General features: G+C 36.6%; 1 protein-coding gene across 1 annotated transcript in view; it reads right to left on the reverse strand.

Moving 5' to 3' along the window:
- Nucleotides 1-10,402: 10,402 nt before the first annotated feature.
- Nucleotides 10,403-20,230, reverse strand: part of LOC141437227 (uncharacterized) — a 63,356-nt gene continuing 53,528 nt past the window's right edge. The window contains exons 3-4 of the mRNA XM_074100482.1: nucleotides 12,189-12,227; nucleotides 10,403-10,458 (exon numbers count right to left, since the gene is read on the reverse strand). Of these exons, the coding sequence (XP_073956583.1) occupies nucleotides 10,403-10,458; nucleotides 12,189-12,227 (95 nt within the window). The remainder of the gene's footprint in view (nucleotides 10,459-12,188; nucleotides 12,228-20,230) is intronic.

Consider the following 20,230-nt stretch of genomic DNA (forward strand, 5'->3'; position numbering starts at 1 on the left):
AAACACTCTACTGAATTGCATGTCTTTAAGGCTAAGAGCGAAAGTTATCAAATCTCCGATTAAGTAAATTTTGGTTCACAAATAACTATTATTCTGTAGTGCAACTCACACTTAATGGTTAATTTACCATGCGCAGGTTCAAAAATCGAAACTGCAACAAAACCGAAAAAAAGTAAAAAATATCATACTGTTAATACAATAGAAAAATTCTCACTAACTGAATGATTCATCACGGCCTAAACATACGTTTCGACTTAGAAAGCTGAAATTCCCCTTAAAATTTAGACAAAGATGTACAATTAAACTAGTTTGCTAATGTCTTTCGGAACTCGAAACAGAACATGGGTTTTCTTTTTCATATGAATCTTCAGGAAAATTAACGAATTTCACGAAATTAACACGAGTATGAAAAATCCTCCACGTTAATTCACGTAGGTGTTTTTACAAACACTCTTCTGAATAAATAAATAAATGTCATGGGACAATAATTGACACCAATTGACCTAGTCCCAAAAAACTCAAAGCTTGTATTATGGGTACTCTAGGCAACGAATAAACTTCGACTGATTAATACGTCATATTAAACGTCCAAGACCCGAGAACAAACATTCGAATTATTCATACAAATATCTACTCCGACCGGGGATCGAACCCAGGCTCTCAAGCTTCATAGACAGCTCTAACCACTTAGCTATCCGGTCGTTAACCTATCCTTCACTAAATCAAAGTGCAAACAGAGTGAGCAACAGCAGAAACTATTCAAAGTCAACCCACTGTTATAGAAACTGCGATAGGTACAAGGGAATGCATTCAATAATAAATAATTTCAAAGGTGTTTAAATCTCCTTTGGGACAAGCTACCTTATTCCTCGGGTCCGGTCCGGTTGTAATTTCGACAACGCTTTGTCGACTATCGTCGCCCACGGCTGACTGCTACAGGGCTGTCAGGCTTGTCAAATAAAACCTACAATACAATGCAATACAATACAAATATTATTTACTGCACACCACAAATCAGTACAAAAATTAGTACGGATACAGAATTCAGGGTAGACAATAGGCGGTCTTATCGCTTAAAATCGATCTCTTCCAGACAACTATTTAAAACAGGAACTTATAATTATGTAAAAATAGAGATAGATAGAGAGAGGGGGAGCATTTATTTACACATATTCGACACACATAAAAATGCATTAGATGAAAATAATAAAAAAAATACTTCGAATAGTATAAAGCGGGCCCCACGCAGTATAATGTTACGGCAAGCCGCAACGCTGTTTTTCAGTTTCGTTCTTCTCTATTAAGTTATAAGTCCCAATATATTACAACTTCACAACAAGACTGACTCAATTCGAAATATTCTCATTTCAAAACTAAACCTGTTTTTCCTTTTCCACAAAAAGTTTATTTCTGAAATGAGAATAATTCGGATTGCGTGAGGTCTCGTTCTGAAGGTGCGATATATGCATTAGTTATGAGGGATTGCGAAAATTGTAAAACACACAAAATGTTTTTCAGTGTTCTTATTAATTCCCTTGTTGTTTTTTTTTTTAATAATGGCTCTACCCATTTAAGGACAGTTTTGCCAGTGTCTAGTCTAGCAGGTGTTTCCCGTTGTAAGGTAAAACAATTCTATAAATCGAAATATGAGCGGTAATGGTGGATGAACGATGACCCTAATTCCAATCTATTAATTCCCTTAAATTGCAAGAGATGAATAAACAAGTGAGTTTTCTTGATGTCTCACGTCAATGTCACACCTCAAGTTTGTGCATTTTCTAAAACACTGTATACTGTGGTTCTGTCGTGTGTAGTACCTATCTCTTAAACTTGAAATATAACGGATATGTTTTAAGACACTTTTATATAATATATAGATACATACATATAGTGCAAGTAAAATCTTGTAGAAAGCCGGCCGAGCTTCGCCAACCCTGGTTGGAAAGCAAGAGCACCGCCATTATGAGCTATTGGATAATTGACATGCACAAGTCACTGCAGCCCGGCTTTATGCCATAAAATGCATCTGTTTTGAAGGGAGCGGCCCACAATATACTATTACGCCAAGTTTTCCGTTTACTAGACCGCCGCTGTGTTATCTATGACCATTTTGTACAACTATTTTGTGTCGGGCGCAGTGCAGCAGAAGTGGATGAGGTTTTGTGGTGCTCAAAATTATCTACTTACACTCCTCTTATTTGGTACTCTGACTACGTTATGTAGATAATTTTGAACAACAGAACCTCTGATCCACTTTTGCTGCTGACTGTTCTTATTTACAAGTTTCAATGAAAATTATTAATAGGTTACAGTCGCGGAATGAAAAAGTTGACCACCTTATTAACGTCTGTTTTTAACCCCCGATGCAAAAAGAGGGGTGTTATATTATAAGTTTGACCGCTATGTGTGTCTGTCGGTCTGTCTGTGGCACCGTAGCTCTTTAACGGGTAGCCCGATTTGAATGCGGTTTTTTATTTGAAAGCAGGTTTTCTAGCGATAGTTCTTAGACATGTTTTATCAAAATCGGTCCAGCCGTGTTTGAGATATTGAACTTTGAGGTGACAAAGTTCCAACTTTTTATTGGTTAAATAGGTTAAGTTACTTCTTGCTCAGTATAAGTTATTAGTATCTGCTTTATCGACCGAGTATGACATATTCCGTCACAATGTCATTCAAAAAGGTAGGTCATGTAAATGAATGTATTTAAAAACTGATCAACCTTTTTATTCCGCCACTATCTATATCTACCTATGTACGACAAGTTCATAAAACTTGTCGTTTTATTAGGGTTGAATATATCCAGCCGAGCTGCAGGCGAGGGTTGCTAGTTAAGCCGAGTGTAAAATGGGTTTTATGAAGGAGTCACAGATTCTGCTTTTAACTTCAATTGGGAGAAATTACACAGCAACATTGCAAATAAAAATGTTCGCTTACAAATAAATAATTTAGAATTGCCTAGTTTTATTAATACGTTTTTTTTTTCTTTTTACGTATCTGTGTTTTTACTTGTTTGTAACATTTTCACGCAAAAACGGCTGGACGGGTTTTCATGAAATTTGGTATGTTGTTATAATTGGATTCCCCTAGGATTATTTAAGATACAATTCCAAAATTTTGACTTCTAAGGTGTAAAGACGAAATTTAGCTGGGGTTCTTCTACAGTAGGTATTTATACTGTACAAAATAAGTAAACAAACAAAATTAACAAACATAAAGACTTATGAGAAAACAATAGACATTTTTTTTTCAAAACTATTCAATGGCTGGGGCATTTTCTTCTACATGGTTATTATTCATTGACCAGCCATTCTATATCTCCTTGATGGTAACGTTTACGGATTTACGCGTGCAAAGCCTCGGGAAAATGCTAGTTTAAAATAATATCAGCGACTTTGAACTTTCGGGAAACGTCAACCGTAACGATTCAGGCGCTGACCCGCGCGCGCGCATGTTCGGACGCCTCCATTGTTCCTACAAGATAAATACGATTACCCTGTATCGATACAAACAGAAGCGGTTTTGTATTTAATGTGTATTACCCTGGAAAGGTTGTAAATCTCGTTTTTGACAACGATTGTACTTCAACCATAGAGGAATTTACCAACAGAGAACTATAACCTTTTATCTCTTCCTTTCATATGCAACACAGATGCGTCTGTAAGACATACGATTTCATGCAGAAAACCAGCGCTTAATTAAGATTGGTTTTTGGAGTCTTTTTGTATTTTTTATTTCAACTCCAAATTTTGTTACTTTTACGGTCATCCCGTAAAATGCACATCGAAAATACAAACTGAAACATAGATGCACAGGAAAACCAGAAAAAGAGACCAGCGCTGGGAACTGAACCCAGGTCCTAAGCATTCCGTGCTGCGTGCTATACCACTGGTATACTGTCCAGTGGTGGTGTAGCGGTATAGCACGCAGCACGGAATGCTGAGGACCAGGTTTCAATTCTCAGCGCTGGTCTCTTTTTCTGGTTTTTCTGTGCATCTATATTTCAGTTTGTATTGTAGATGCAGCCCTTATTTTATTTATACAGAAATACATTCATGCCTGAAGGTAATCGAAGATGCAGGGTAAGATGGAACACGCTTGCCTAATAAATGCCCATTCACTATAGATTTAGAGACGGCTGATTATAGCGATCAGGGTACACAGACGCAGGCAGGAAATCCTACTCCTCAGTTATTTTTTTATCAAACAGCTGGCAAATGAGCAGGCGGGTCACCTGATGGTTAGGGATCACCGCCGCCCATGGACACCTACATGGAAGAACCCCAGCAGTGAGTCCATTCCATATTTTACACGTGTGAGGTAGAAAGGAACGCTTAAATCGCACAGTGGAAGAGCACCAATCATCGAGATGGTGCGGGTAAAAACCACCCTTATGCCGAGTGCTACGGTGATGGAACTTAGCAGCTGGGATGAGATTGAAGAGTTCGTCGGAACACTCCCCATTGTAGATCCTATAAAAAACGCAGAGAGAACAAACGTCTCTACGTAGGGCCAAAGGATCAAGTTTCCCAGAAAGTAATGGATCGCCGATAATAACGAGCTGCCCTACGCTGCAATCGATCAAGTCTGGATAATAAAGGACGAGCGAAAAAGCATTGTGTGAAATTTCGGGATGCTGATAACATAAGGATGAAGACCCCGTTTACTTCTAGTCGATCTGTGAGAGAAAGGAGCTGGTGGAATAAGACTTATATATATATTAACACAATGTCACATAGACTCAAGTACTTATCACAAATACTTTACAAAATGCTCTTGCATTTTGAACTCTCTACGAGTTCATTCTCATAATGAACACACAAACGTTTCCAATTAAAATAAATGATGTATAGTCATTGAGACGTAGAGTGGAAATGTCACATAATTTGTTAGAACTGAACACCAAAAGTGTTAAGTTTTCTTTTCAACGATCTTTCAATTTAATTACCTACATTGAATATGGGTACGGACATGTTCTCACGGACTATATTTTTTAAGAAGGAAGGAACCTGTCAAGTACGTGAAGGTATCGGACTCAAATCGAATTATCTCTCACGCTGTATGCTGTATTTATTTTATGTAACCCTGTGAACTTATTTTCGAAAGTTGAGACAATTTTGGAAAAAGTGAAGTGAAAGTCTGAAGCATTTGGTATCAACAGGGTTTTCAGGCTGTAGTGCCCGGTTTTAGAATGGGACCCATCTCGTGGGTGTCGTGAAAATCGTCTAATTACCTTGACGTGAGTGGGTAGCAACCGCTCTCTATTGCCAACTGCGAACTTTGAACTCTTACACTGCAGTGTGGAAAATCAAATACCTATTACTCTTTTAACTAAATAATTACCTATTTAATTTTCATACGTGAGTCCAGGGAACCCTAAAACAGCAGCTACTGTGGCAGTTCGTGCTAAGTACCCTCAGACTTTAATTAAGGATATATATGAGACTGCCGATAATGCAAAAGTTCAACCAATTAAGATAACCCCAAAAGAGAGCACTAATATATACATTAAAGAAACGTAACGCTTGAGTTAAACCACGTTAAATACAAAAACGATATTATTAAGTTGCAAAAACGATAAACAAATAGTGTGAAGACAGCTTTATTTAATTCAAGCTGACAACACTCTCTGCTCCTAGGATTTACACGGCGAACACACGTTTCTTGAGAATAATTGTTAAAAGTTCAATAAACTTTCTGTTTGCTAAATTTCTACGCATTTTGATTTGTTAATTCCTGTTTGTGTTCTATAAAACCGAAGTTTAATAATAATAGTTGCGCCTAATGCCTAATGCCTTTCAAATGACCGGCTCTTCATGGGTTCATGATCGGAAACCCGTACCAACAATAATAATAACAATATGGACCATGTTTTCTGATAAAAATAATAAACAATTTTATTTTATTTATTTTTTTATTTAAACAAAGACGCTTATTCTACTAATTTTCTTTTAAACTTGCTTTAACTGGCTTACTCTTTTTATGTGTAATTATGTATAACATTTGCATTTTTTTTAAGTAATAGCACGTTTGCTCAATTATTTTTTTAAATCACATCTTTTCCAATTCTTGCAGCAAGGGCTTAAGTCCCCGCTAGTGCATCCGAAAACATTTTCGTTTATAAAAATTATTGAATCCTGCGTTACTTTGCAAGAGTCCATATTAAGTAAATGAGCTAACTCAAGATCGTGGGTGGGTTTTAAACAAAACAAAACATTAAACAAAATTATGTACCTACCTAAATAACTACGTTTGTAACTTTTCTAAATCATGTGAAATTGCAGAAAAGTGTCTTGAAGGCCAAATATTAGAAGCTGATTTTATCAATTTATTTCTCACCCTCGGACGGAACGGTGTAAAATTTATGAAGCGAAAAATGTAATCTGACAAAACTTACATTAGCAATAAATGATATAACGTTTTAAACTTGCGTGATTTTCATTCATAGTCAAAATACCACAAACAGAACTTATCACGCTAAAACATACTAGTAATATTTACCTCTACGTTTCGACCACATTACAGTGGCCTGTTTGTGACATTTGGACTAATTATGTTGATTGTGCCAGATTAACAACCACATGAGACCAAATAATTAAAAATTTCTTGCCTAAACAGATTCCAAAAAAAAGTAAAGAAAAAAAACTGCAAAATGTTGTTATTACCAGAAGGTAATTTATATTCGGTATACCTCATCTATTCATGGTAGATTCGGTTCATAAACAACCCAATAGTTTAAATAATTTAACGAAATCTTCTAGTTTTATTTATCTCTTACCCACTTTAAAAAATATTATGGCAAGGGTTCGTGCGAAATGTCAATTTCTCCAAAAGCATAACTATATTTATTGATAAAGCTGCATAAAGAATGACATGCGCGGCCGTATCGGTCGGCAAGAGATAAAGGGACCTGCACTTACGCGCCCTCTTTACATCTATAGTGTGCACCTGACTTTATTAATAATAAGTTTTTTTAATTAAATTTTATTTACAGCTTCAAAGCCAAAATTCAGATAAGACTAGATTCCTGGGACTCTAACATGTTTCCTCTATCTATATCATCACATATGAAATACTTATATTATCTATAAATTTGCAAAAATTAAGGGCAAAAGTACAGTTGATAAAAAAATCGCGACCCGATGAATAAATAATAAATATTTTCTAGTTAGCTAGGTTACGCCGATAGCCTAGAAAAGTGTAGCATTGCAATAGATTTTTACTAGTTGAAGCTGTCTATTCCCATGTGTGCGTGAGCTTCTAGTGTCCGTATAAGGCTGTAAATGACACCTAGAGTTTAACCACATTTCCTCAGAATTGGCACACTATTTTCGTTTGACTGTAGTCTCAAAAAATCGGCCATACTAAATTGTTTGCGCAAATAATAAAATCAACTCATTATTATATGGATATTCTAAAAATTACAAAAAAACCACGAAAAATTCGATTTTTTTATTACAACGCCATCTAACGGGACTTTTACCATGAGGTAACGTGACGCCTTAGTTTTAAACCTTTTTGAAATTTCCAAAAACAAAATCCTACGTCGAAGCCCCGACTACGAATACGGGGTCGCCAATGGAATGTGCTACAGTTTAAATGAGGCGGCAGCAACCGGTCGGGGGCGGCCGGCCAGCGACTTCGGGGAAAGGCCGCCAATGATTTATAACTAAAATTAACAGTACAGGTCGGAAGGTATTGCAAACAAACTTTAATATCGTAACGGTTCTGTTGAGGCAGAAAATTGATTGCTTATCTGGAAGGGTGATCGCGAAAGTTATTAGCAGTGCTAAAAGCAAACAAAGGTTTGGTGTGGCTAGGGAAGCGCATGAAGGCTCGGTACACTAGTGCTCAAAGTTAAGATGTATAACCTTAAATTTAGCTGAAATGTGATTTCTCATCATTATTATACAAGAAAATAATTATTCAAACAAAGGAAACGGTCTACGGAGAAACATAAATCTAAGGTAATGGAAAGTCGCTTCTACACCTTCAACCATCCCACGAAATACTTTATGTTCATATCAATTTACTCTCTCGAGACAAGCTACTTGACTAGCTTCTACGCAATTCAAAGAACTAAGATTACTGATAGCAATCGCGCAAACACTGCGCCTCATACAATTCAAACAGCCAACGATAATTCCCCAATTCTCATTGTTCTTATTGGTCCATCAATCGAGCATGCGCTGTAGCTCGCAGCCAGGCCTGGGTATATATTTGTGCGTTAGATAATATCGCGGCAGTCGCGCCGCGGCAGCAGTGGCGTTATCTTGATCTAGAAGCTGGTAACTGCTGCCCGCCGGTCGTTCCATACAAATTGTATGGCATATCTACTACTACTTTTGGGCATAGTTAACCTTATAGTTTACTCGTACAATGTTCTCGTCCAATAATGGGGGCGATTCATCGTGTCAATGGTGTGAGAACCGCTTAAATGGGTTCCGTGGACGATGGGAAAAGGAGATAGGATAACAGTCCGTGCGTTAGGGTAATGTGGGAATTGGAGTACCTTGCCTAGGTTTATCAAGAAATTTAACAACTTCCCTGTGCAAGGAGTCATACAAGTATTTCGGGAGCTCAAGTCTGAAGCCGCTCGTTTTTGAAGAAAAATTTGCACATTTTTTTTAGCTGAACATGTTTCAATTCTTAAGTTTTGGCAGCATAGACACGTAGAAAAAATAAAATCCTTATCCTTAAGATATAAACGTGGATATAATCAAAAATTTATTATATAGGGACAGTAAAGTTTGTTAAGTAAGAAAATCATTTAGTTAAGTAGGTACAGAAATATGATACCCGACTGCGTTGACAGATGGAGAAAAAGAAAGAGATTACTAACTTTACTTAACTAACACACGGAACGACTTGTATGAAGTCAGAGGTCATGAGTCAGCAAAATAAAATATGCATCGTGAATAAGTATGATTTACTTACCTGCATAGTTTCCATAGACTACTCATTTTACGAGACAGGCCGCCCGTAATGTAGATGACACGGGTAATTTTCTTTCTTGAAAACATGAAACAGTATTAATTTTAAGTATTTACTTACTGTCTCATCGCTGTAATAAGTCACTGTAAATATACCTACACTATTTCTATTCTATTCTAAAGGTTACTTCGTCATACACCTGATCCAATCAAATTGCTAATTCTTTCTGTTTATTTAAATATTTATTTTTGTAATATCATACAGACCAACAAATAATACTCTATTACCTTTATCGCCACTTCGCCATTTGGTGTTCTTTCATTAATTAGATAAGATTCTACAAAAATCAAACTAATACTTTTTGAGACGACTTTCACTTTTTCATAAATCATAAATCAACAATTATTAAACCTATAAACTAAGTACTCGTTTCTTTATCTTTGACACTTGTCACCAGAAACAGACAAAAATATTTGGCAAAACTTCTTATTAAAACCATCATACTTATACCGACATCCTTCAATGCAGTATTTTATTGCCAAAGACATGAGTCGTCCTCCCATCCGACTTTTTGTAAATAAAACAAGCACACATCATTCAACTGTATCAGATGGAACAAGAGCTGACCTGTATGACCGGTAAACCACTTTATGAAGAGTTTCTGCGAACGAGGTAGCGACAAAACCCCTTTGCCACACGTCGCTTTGTATAAGCCCAGTGGACCATTACGGGTATGAAATACAGCGGGGCTACTACGAAATTCTAAAATCGAAGTTGTTATCGTACAGCCCTCTCACTCTCGTATTAAATAATATTAGTGGCAGCGGGACGGCAAGATACGAAGTTCGAATTTTGCACTTCGTATTATAGGACCTGGATCCAGTTCAATGGCGCTTAAAAATCAGAGCAGTTTTTTTTTGTCGAATTAAATTTCGCTGGCGCTCATGTATGGTTTATTTTTGAGGCTAAATTGCAGTAAACACTGTAATTTAGGGAGCAGCCATATTTAAATATGTTTTGCCTGTAGTTGTGAAGAGTAAAATGTAATAGCATTGGTGTTCGCAATAACTTTTTAACAACACAGTCATGTTGTGGAATATAATTAATGGGGTTATGATGTTTTAGAAGTAGAAGAAGTAGTGTAGTAGATTTTGTATTTTAAATAAAACTATATTGTTATTTCATTTATTCATTCATTTATGTATTTGCATTGAATTTGGTTAACAGAAGGTCTTATAAATATGTATTTTGATATCCAGGACACATTTAGCTAAATTACAGCATGCAAAATGTACACCTTAAATATAAATTATAACGTTGGCCTCGAGATTAACAACTAGTTCTTCTCTTCTTAAAAAAGTACCTAATTACTTTTAGTTCTAACATTTTTTTTCCATAATGGAAACCTTTGAACATCAAAAAAATACTATGCAATATCATGAGCATAAGTATGTATCTATGCACAAATATATTATAAAACTCTTCTTGTTTCATCTCTTTTATCTTCGGGTAGCGTAACATCAAATCCTGCAAACATTTGCAAAAAACCATAATAACTTTATTTCTTCGCAATAAACACAGTTTATAACCCAAGGGCCCAAAATGGTTGCTATTATTATACCGTAAGAACTTGCTACACTTTCCAAAATATAGAGCAGATCGAGGCCACCATCGCTTAATCAGCCGCTTTTCATTACGTTCCACCGAGAAAGGTGCCCAGAGGGCACGACACCTTTCTTTTTGTACTGTTGAGTAACAGATGCTTTGTGCACCGCATGCTGTAAAATGCTATAACCTATTGAAGAATAAAACTAAAAGAACGATCACAACATTATAATTTATTTAGCAGCGGCGAATATCAATTGATTGCGATCGGCCAAATTCGCAGTTTTTTTTTTGTTTCAATTCAGTTCAGTCTCTTTTATTGACTAGCTGTTGCCCGTGAATTTTTCTGTGTACCAAAAATATTATCTACGTTTGAAATTATCCTTCAAAATATAATTCAACAAATAAACGATTGGGACGCCGATTTTTGCAAAACAATGTTCCTATTACACGTTCGGTATTTCAGGATTTAAATTTTTTAACTAAGTAGTTTTTGAAATAACTTTGAAAATAACATTGTGAATTTCTTTAGCATTGCAAGAAAAACATAGAGGTACGCGCGTCCGTCCCTTTTCATACGTACCTACGTCATACGTTCTCTCATACTTCTTTCGAATGGATTTAAAACGCCCTTTTGTATTTACAAGAGAGAGCGGTCCAAATTTTGGAATTTTATCCCGAGCCCCTGGAAATATAGGGATAAAAAGTGTTCCCTAATAGCGTGAAGGACACGCCCGCACATACGACACCAACTTTAGCATTATATATTACTTAGTAGGATAAAATAAAATACATTTAATATAATATTCGCTACCGACTTGGAGTGGTGCAACAAGTCGGTAAGTGGGTGAAAGGTTTCATTGTGGTGTCACGCAAGGACCATTGTGCGGGATCGTATAGACTGCTGTAAGTATATCTTACATACCTAATTAAATACGTGAAGATAATCTGGCCATACTTTTAAAATATTAAATTTGCTCATACCAAAAACTAGTAGATATGATATTACTTTATTACAATACAATACACTAACTCTTAATTGTACACCACAGCAGTAGTAAGCGTTTAAAGGTAAGATAGGAGGCTTTATCGCTTCAAAGGGATCTCTTCCAGACAACCTTTTCAACAGAGAGAAGTAGGTAAGGCTAAGGACTTGATTAAAACTAACTAACTAACTACTACTAACTAAGTGGTGCAATTAACAACAGCAAATTAGAACAATAAAATAAAAAATATCTATTGATTAAGGTACTTCATTCATCTCTGTAAATACTAAACAATGAAATGTTCTTATATATATGTAATTTTCGTCATTTACGAATATATTTTTAATTAAATTCGTCTTGCTCGTATTAATAGTGAAATTAATATAATTTTTGTTTCGAAAAAATATTTTTCTGCAAAGTTCCTGTAATGGTGGTCTTTCCGAAAGCGTAAGGAACCCGGAAATGCGTGCGTCTTTACTTTATATATAAAATCAAAAAAGAACAAATTAATTATATATAGGTACTTAGGTTAATAGCTCTCCACGGATATTGAAACTATTGGAAGAAACTAAAATGTGTAGTCTTCTTAACGCGAACTTTGTTCTGTTTGGCAAAAACAAAGAAGCTAGAAGGCTACAAAGCCGTGTTTACTGCACCTGCACTTACCGTTAGTAGGGGGGAGAGGAAGCTCTCGCTGACTGTTTCCTGCAACCAAACATAATTCATATAAGTACGAGTACATACCTAAATAAGCAAGTGTAAATAGGGCATATACTATCTTAAAAGGCCGGCAATTGATTAATGACTCTCCTTGAGTAAATGAAGTAAAAGAATTTCCTTGCTCACCCGCGACCTTATTTTTATTTTTTATTTTTTTCTTTTTGCAATTTTTGCAGCTATACTGGTATTAAAACAACGGAATTGAATTAATTAGGTACAACATTCAAACGTTTACATTGTTGATTAAACCAAATATTTTGAACAGCTAGACGATGTTGCTTAGTTAATTTAAAATATAAACGTGCCTGCACGGCTACGCATGCCGATTTTAAATAATTTATTGAATCAGGCGTTAAATTCTCCTTGAGTAGTTGGTGGGTGGTGATGAACATTTCTCATCATGGAGATGACCCGCATACTTCTTTGATTGTTTGCCTCTTTCTCATAATTATATACAGGTTGTTAGGTAATGTGTGGATAATCCTTTAACTACGGATATAGGGCATTTAGGACATTATAATGAAGCTATAACCTAACCAACGAAAAGTTGGAAAACCCCCGACTTTGTCACTTCAAAGTTCAATATCTCAAAAAAAAAATCTGTCATTATTGGTGGAAACGCTGCTTTAGGTAAGTATTGTTTTAATGTTTATTGATTTGCTTATAATATAGAAAGAAAGACAATCACAAATACAACAAAATTTAAAAATAATAATAAACAACAAAAAAAACAAACATGAAAATATATACACGATTTTGTGTCCCCGCAAAAGTGAAACGGCCGCTGACTCAGCATTATGCTGAGGCGTTAGATGCCTGCAGCGCTGATTTTCTGTAAGAACCGTCTGTGACTCAGAATATGCATGTTCCGAATTTCGGAAAAAAATTGTTTCCTTCATTTCTGTCTTTATACACAGGAGGAATACGTTCGGTCAAGGAGTTTAATTCATTGGCCACCATGGAACCCTTTCACAGTAAACGTCATAGTGACATCGCATTAATTAACAAGGAAAGTCGTAATGACTTTTCCCTTGAAAAGGTTCCACGGTGGCCCATGAATTAAATTCCTTGACTGTACGTATTATGTAATATACGTATGCATACGTTTGTATGCGTACGGTAATTATTTAAACAAACAGATATCCGCGAGTGTTTTTCGGTCATGTCTTTATCTTATCAAGGAAGATCTTTAAACGAGTTTTTAATCATAATAATTGTACTAAATTTTGCTAAAAGGTCCTTTCACGGCAGCCTTTGTATCTGTAACGCAATTGTAAAGATAATTTCAAAAGCCAAAAATTCTACAATTAGAAGCACCATGTTAAAGGAAATCTTAGATTACATGTCATTGAAGACATTCTATTTTATTACTCTGTATTAGTACAGTCGCCACCAAAAACAACGGAGCTGTCTAGACGGTCAAATATATTTGAACACATATTTACGCGACTGATAATACGGTTGTTGGTCATGAGAGACGTGGTGCAGTTGGTAGCATGCATGGCAGGTATAGCCAGGAGATGTCCCTAGGTTCGAACCCTGTCCGGCACACCCGAAAAACTTTTGGCAACACGCTTAGCGCATATAGTTAGCCAGGAAATGCGGGTTCAAATCTCGTCTAGTACACCCGAAAACCATTTCGTTTCTATATCTTAAGATTTCGTTCGTCTATTGCTAGTACATAGTCATGTTCACATTCATAAAAACAGACAGATCATTATGATTACGACACTTACTTGGTTACTGGGTCAAAAAACATATGACTCAATTGAATTATGATCTGTCAGTTGAAATATCATATTAAGTACCAAAAAGTACGATGATCGTTATACTCTACCTCTGGTCAATAGCTCCAAGAGTTTACTAGAAAAATGATACTCAGGTCGAAACATATTCCTGCACATAAAATCTATCACTCAAAAACACAAACAACTCAATTATTAACACTGGCAACACTATCACTGAGCAGTCAACACTTTCAAAAAACTTTTTCAAACTGGCCACCGATTGTTAGAAAAACCTTTTTCGAATCACAGAGCGCGCTCCGAATTCAAAACTAACTTTTTAATTGTCGTTCGAGGCGCGTGTGACGCGTTTTCGTAGAGCTATGGCCGCGTTCAGAAACATGGGACGAGCATTTGTCGCGAACTGTTTAATTGTGCCGCTTGTCCCGATTCATTAGTGCACTGGGATCAGGGACGGCTGGGGTGATTTTTTTATTTAATATTTTCATATTCGTACTTAGCCACACACTAATTAATTAATACGCGTTTATGAACATCAAACATTATGTTAACATTTTACTGTGTGCTTTACTTGAGACCTATGTTTAGAAACATTGAAATTCATTGAACTTATTTTGTAGCCTCATATTAATTCTTCATTGGTTAAGGAATCATTTTTATTATTCCATAATATCGTGTTACGAAAAAACTTTAAACTAAGAATTTTAACATACCTATTTAAATTCATATCTCTAAGTATCTTACTTAATAGTTAAAACGCAATTTTAAGTTAAATTTAAAACAAAATATAGCAGAGAAACGTAAAAAAAATAAACTACTTAAATAAACCATAAATTAACACAACGGTAGGTACACAACGTTAATAAACAAAGAGATAAAGATAACATTACCTATAGAGGATGTAAGATTAACTTCTATACTAAGCAACGACAATAACCTGCGAACACGACAATAGTACGATTTAAGTAAAACGTTATTCTACAAGAACTCGCACTGAGTGAATATTTCAACAAAGACTTCAATATTCTATTTTCAATGTAAACCCATTTCAGGCTTGCGGTCTAACGCTGGAATAACTCAACTCCACAGGAAATGAAACAATACAACATGTATTTAACGGCGGGAAACTAACGCTTCGACAGAACTATCCCATTGAAAACCACGAACAATCCCCTCTATATTACACACACGCATTTTTAATATTTTATTTCCATTTAAAACGCCGAGTGCGGCCCACGGCGAGCCTCGAGAGGTCAGGGTTGGCGTCGCTCGTCTTTTGACCTCCATGCGTCTGTCCTTCACCAACCCACGCCAAAAAGCTACATCGATGCCGCTCGCACAGGCCACGACACTTTGCTTGACTTTTAACCCTCTACGTCATTATCAATTCCCTCCCACTCCAACCCGCCGCCTGAACTCTATTGTCGTTTCGCTCGAACAGGTTATGACATATCGCTCGACTTATAACCTTAGCATCGGCAGGCGTTCCATCCTTTTTTATCGTTGCTTTTTATTAATGCTTTGTCCTTGTCGCTCGTGTCACGACCCCTACAACTAGCCACTTGAATAGATTAGGTGTTTTCGTATGAGTGCGGGTTCAATATTCATTGATAGTAGTTTTGTTCGCGTTTTAAATGCATGAAACAATTGTTTCATTTAGCATTGAACGAACGCTTTGATCGTTTAACATACTCGTACCTACAATGGAGCTCTCCTCTGCTGTGCAAATATAAATCATGTCACAATGAGCGGCCCGAATTAAGATTCGCCTACTTGGGTCTAAGCCACATAAGCGAGGCGAATGTGAGAGCATTAACGTAATAACTACTTACAGGTACATATCCCTAAGGCGACTGAGAAGCACACCCGCACTACTGGTTTTATAATCCAGACGAGTACCTGGTTACCTGACAACTGTTCCGTCTCGAGCGAAGGTTATCCTGAAATTGCTCTACAGGGCGATTTTGGAGACACGATCGAAATCAAACCTACTAACGTGCGTGTGTGCGCCGAAACAACTCGATTCAAAAACGTCGTCTACTGACATAATCCCTGCGTATCCTTTCGCCACCGACCTACGCGACAACACTTCCATCCTCACCGTTTAGATGGTTGGCGGTCCTCTACTGTGCGTTTTTCCAGAAATCTCCTGCCTCGCACAGAAAAACTCTGAAATGAACTATCGCCTGCGGTATTCCCGGACCGATATGACCTTCAAGCTTTCAAGAAAAGAGCGTACTCCTACCTTAAAGGCCGGCAACGCACTTGTGACTCTTCTGGTCTTGCAGGTGTCCATAGGCGACGGTAATCGTTTACCATCAGGCGATCCGCCTGCTCCTTTGCCCCCTACTATACCATAAAATAAATAAAAATAACATAAGCAAAAGCCCATAAACGCCGCCATTAACGAAGAATAAATAGCTACCTACTTTGTTGTCTAAAATTGTTGGCTAGACAAAAATAAAATGTAATTATTATATAAAAATATAATAAAAAAAGTGTTATGACAAACATGAGACCACAACTTTCAACAAGAATGCGAGCTGACATGGACGACGTCCTACACATGGTTTTTAAATTGTGCTGTCCCGGGTTCTTTCGGGTCCAAGCTAATAAACTGTACTGCGCTAGTTTCCTAGCCGGGTGCGCTGCGCACGCGGCGTGTCGGGCTCGTAAGTTTTTCTCGCGCTGACCCGAGGCGATGCAGAGCATTCCGCGATCTGCAACTAGCTGCCGGAGCTACGAACATTATGACTGGATAGTTTATTTATTTGAACCAGTGCTTGAACCCATATTTTTGTTTTGTTTTTTTTTTTACATAAAACTGACCGTAATTGGCCTCTATCTCACCTGATGTAAAGTGCAGATGAGGTGAGGTGAGGTGAAAGGGTATCTCACTGGTTGAGTAACAACCTATTCAAGTATTGAAGAGCCCTAGGTGGTATTTCATTCCATATCTATCCCACCCTAATTTGTTCCTAATTCATCATCTTCCGAATTGATCATATTGCACATATGTCACTTTTCAAACTGGTCGTTTTTCAGTTTCGTCATATTCCAAACTCGTCATTATATTGTACTGTCACATGAAATTTCGTACAGGTGCTTTCAGGATTAGTAAGTACCTATCAGGTCAGATTGCTCCAAGTATCTAATTGTACTGTGAACTTTGGGTAGGTAGAGTTAATTTATTTTTAAGTTAACCGCGCTAATATTTACGAGTAGTTGGGCTAACAATTTTCGGATTAAAAATGTAACTGCTACATGACGTCTAATGACCATAAGTGTAAGATTTATGAATGACATCTACTACTATTGCCAGGTAAATAATATTTTGTAAGCTTTGTCAAATGCAGCCAGTAGCGTAGCTAGGTAACCTAGGGCCCTGGGGCAAATAAAAAAATGGGGCCCACGGCTATCAAAATTGGTAAGGTTTTTTGAAGTAAAATCATTATATATACAAATACTTTAAAAATGCTAAGCAACTTTATCATCAGCTATAAAGCAGAATTTCGAGGGCCCCCTGAGCTTGAGGGCCCCGGGGCACTGCCCCGCCTAGCCCCTTGGTAGCTACGCCACTGAATGCGGCCATTCTTGCTCAAATTAATCAAATACACTGCTAAGTAATCATGAAACATACCTAAACAGCGCAAAAGTGTAAATTTTTCCTGATTTTGAAACACTACATGTGATTATAGCGCCATCTTAAACAATGATAATGTTCATTTTCGAGTAATTTTTCGAGTGATCTTTCTTCTCGTTAATGTTTTCTGAACGTACCATCGACGCGCCTTATAGAAACGCGCGTTATCAGCGCGGTTTTTTTCATAAAGCAGCCATACGTACCCATGAATAAAAACGCGCGCCATCGGCGCGTTTAAAAAACGCGATGTATAAAGGCCCTTACATTTCTTTATAAAGTTATCCTTGCTGACAGAATCAAAATAGTTTGAGTTTCACATCAAAAAATATTTTACAAAGAGCCCTATATTACGAAGTGCCAGATTCTAAATTCACATCTTGCCGTCCCGCCGGCGTTAATATAATTTAATACGAGAGTGAGAGGGACGGTACGATACGAATTTCGCATTTCGATTTTCGAATTTCGCAGCACCTCAGTTTATCAGCTCCGCGTGGATCGTAGCTCCGGGAGAAGAAAGCGCAGCGCTGGGCGTCGGCGCGTGCGCTTGTTTTTGCACCGATGAATATTTATCGCCGCCACCATTAGCAGCCGGACTGACGGCCGTTATGCCGCACAATGCTACCACAAACCACTATCTTCATTAGATCAGGGTATTTAGGGGAAAATATAGTTTAAAAAAAACTAAAGAACACGGTTTTACAGTAAAAAATGAAAAATAAATCTTAATATAGGCCGGAAAAATAATAAACGAAAAATATTTGCATTATTAAATAGTTTTTTGTTTTGTTTTTTACTATATTTATTTTTCAACTTTTAGTTGGATTCATTGTTAAAAAATAATAACAACTTATCAAATTATTGTATTGCCATCGGTTCTTGATAAGTTTACAAAGTTTAATTTAAATTAAATCTGACCGTTTAAAGTGGGTCGAAATAAACATACAGGTGAAGCTAATAAAAACTTTGTAAAAACAGGTATACGCCGTGGTACCTAGTGGTTTGAACTATGAACTTTCAAGCAGATGATCGTGGGTTCGAACCCGGGCTCATATCCCTAAGCTTTAAAAATTATATTTGCAATTAAAATAGGTTTATCGGTTTCAGAAATATTGTGACGAAACAGGCACACAACTTTGAAACAATTCGACGGTGTTGTGTGAAGTTTCAATCCGCACTGAGCCCGTGTGGCATTACAGCCTAAATTCAAATGAATAGGCCACGACGGCTTTTCTATATAAATTAAATACAGGATGTAATAAAAATACCGTAAATTAACCTAAAATTACTAAAAGTGTCTCCAAAGCGGAAACGTTTCGTGTGCGCTGCCTATCCCCTTTTGGGAATACAGGCGTCATGTTTGTGTGTAAAAAAATCCTATAATACTCTTACTATAGTGTAACCCATATTAAGGCCACTGATTACTTATAAGATACAAGTGAAAAAACATATATAAAATATTATATTGTATGGAGATAAAGTCTTCTCGTGACTCAAATTTCATTCAATTTTTTTTTCCACTTGTATGTTTAGTAATTAGTTATCCTTTGGGTTAAATTATAGTACAGATTTTTTTAACACCCAGTATTTCCAATAGTTCACTTAAGTGATCAGTGTTAACTAATTTCTCTAAAGTGCGAAAAATATCCGCGTATGCGCGCGCGCACCGCCAGTGTTCTAATTTCAAATTCAAATGCGCGTAGAACGTTATCAGCGGTTAATGTTTCTCCGTAAATGGATAGATACGTTATGTATTTACTATCGCGATCGGTTGTTTTATGTTGTTTAGATAACTGTTGTTTATGGTTCCGAGATAATTATCTCGGGTTTAATCTTAGGAGGGATTCCATTTTTTAAATGGTTCCCTTGTTTTGCTTCACCCGTATTACATGTATGTATCGGTTTAGCTCTTGTCAAACATTTAGAAAGAAAAACATTTATTCGTGACATTTTACAAAACTAAGAAAAAGAAAAACGGAAATCGAGACAAATTTTGTTACGAAATGGTCCTAACTCAGCATGATGTCAACCGGTCGACGCTAGTTTTCCGTTGGAACTATTTAAAATTCAACATCATATTGGCACCTACCAAATATAGAAAAGTGACCTTAGTAAAAGTCTCGCCGTTTTCGATAAATTTTGATTTTTCTGCACTAAGATTTTGAGTTGTTATATTTGGAATTGATTATCTTTATGCATTTATTTTTATTGCAAAATAATCTTGAATAGTTGTGCTATCAAATGCAAAAAACATTATCTGTACCTTCTAGACCTTAGATACTATTAATAATTCTAGACGACCAGATGGCCTAGTGGTTAGAGAACCTGACTACGAAGCTTGAGGTCCCGGGTTCGATTCCCGTGTCGGGGCAGATATTTGTATGAAAAATACGAATGTTTGTTCTCGGGTCTTGGGTGTTTACTATGTATTTAAGTATGTATCTATCTATATAATTACATTTATCCGTTGCTTAGTACCCATAACACAAGCTTTGCTAAGCTTACTTTGGGACTAGGTCAATTGGTGTGAATTGTCCCGTGATATTTATTTATTTATTTTATTAAAGTTCTAGACTGTAAATCTGTACTAGAGTTGATATTTC

This window comes from Choristoneura fumiferana, chromosome 17 (assembly GCF_025370935.1).
Source record: "Choristoneura fumiferana chromosome 17, NRCan_CFum_1, whole genome shotgun sequence".
Taxonomy (NCBI): domain Eukaryota; kingdom Metazoa; phylum Arthropoda; class Insecta; order Lepidoptera; family Tortricidae; genus Choristoneura; species Choristoneura fumiferana.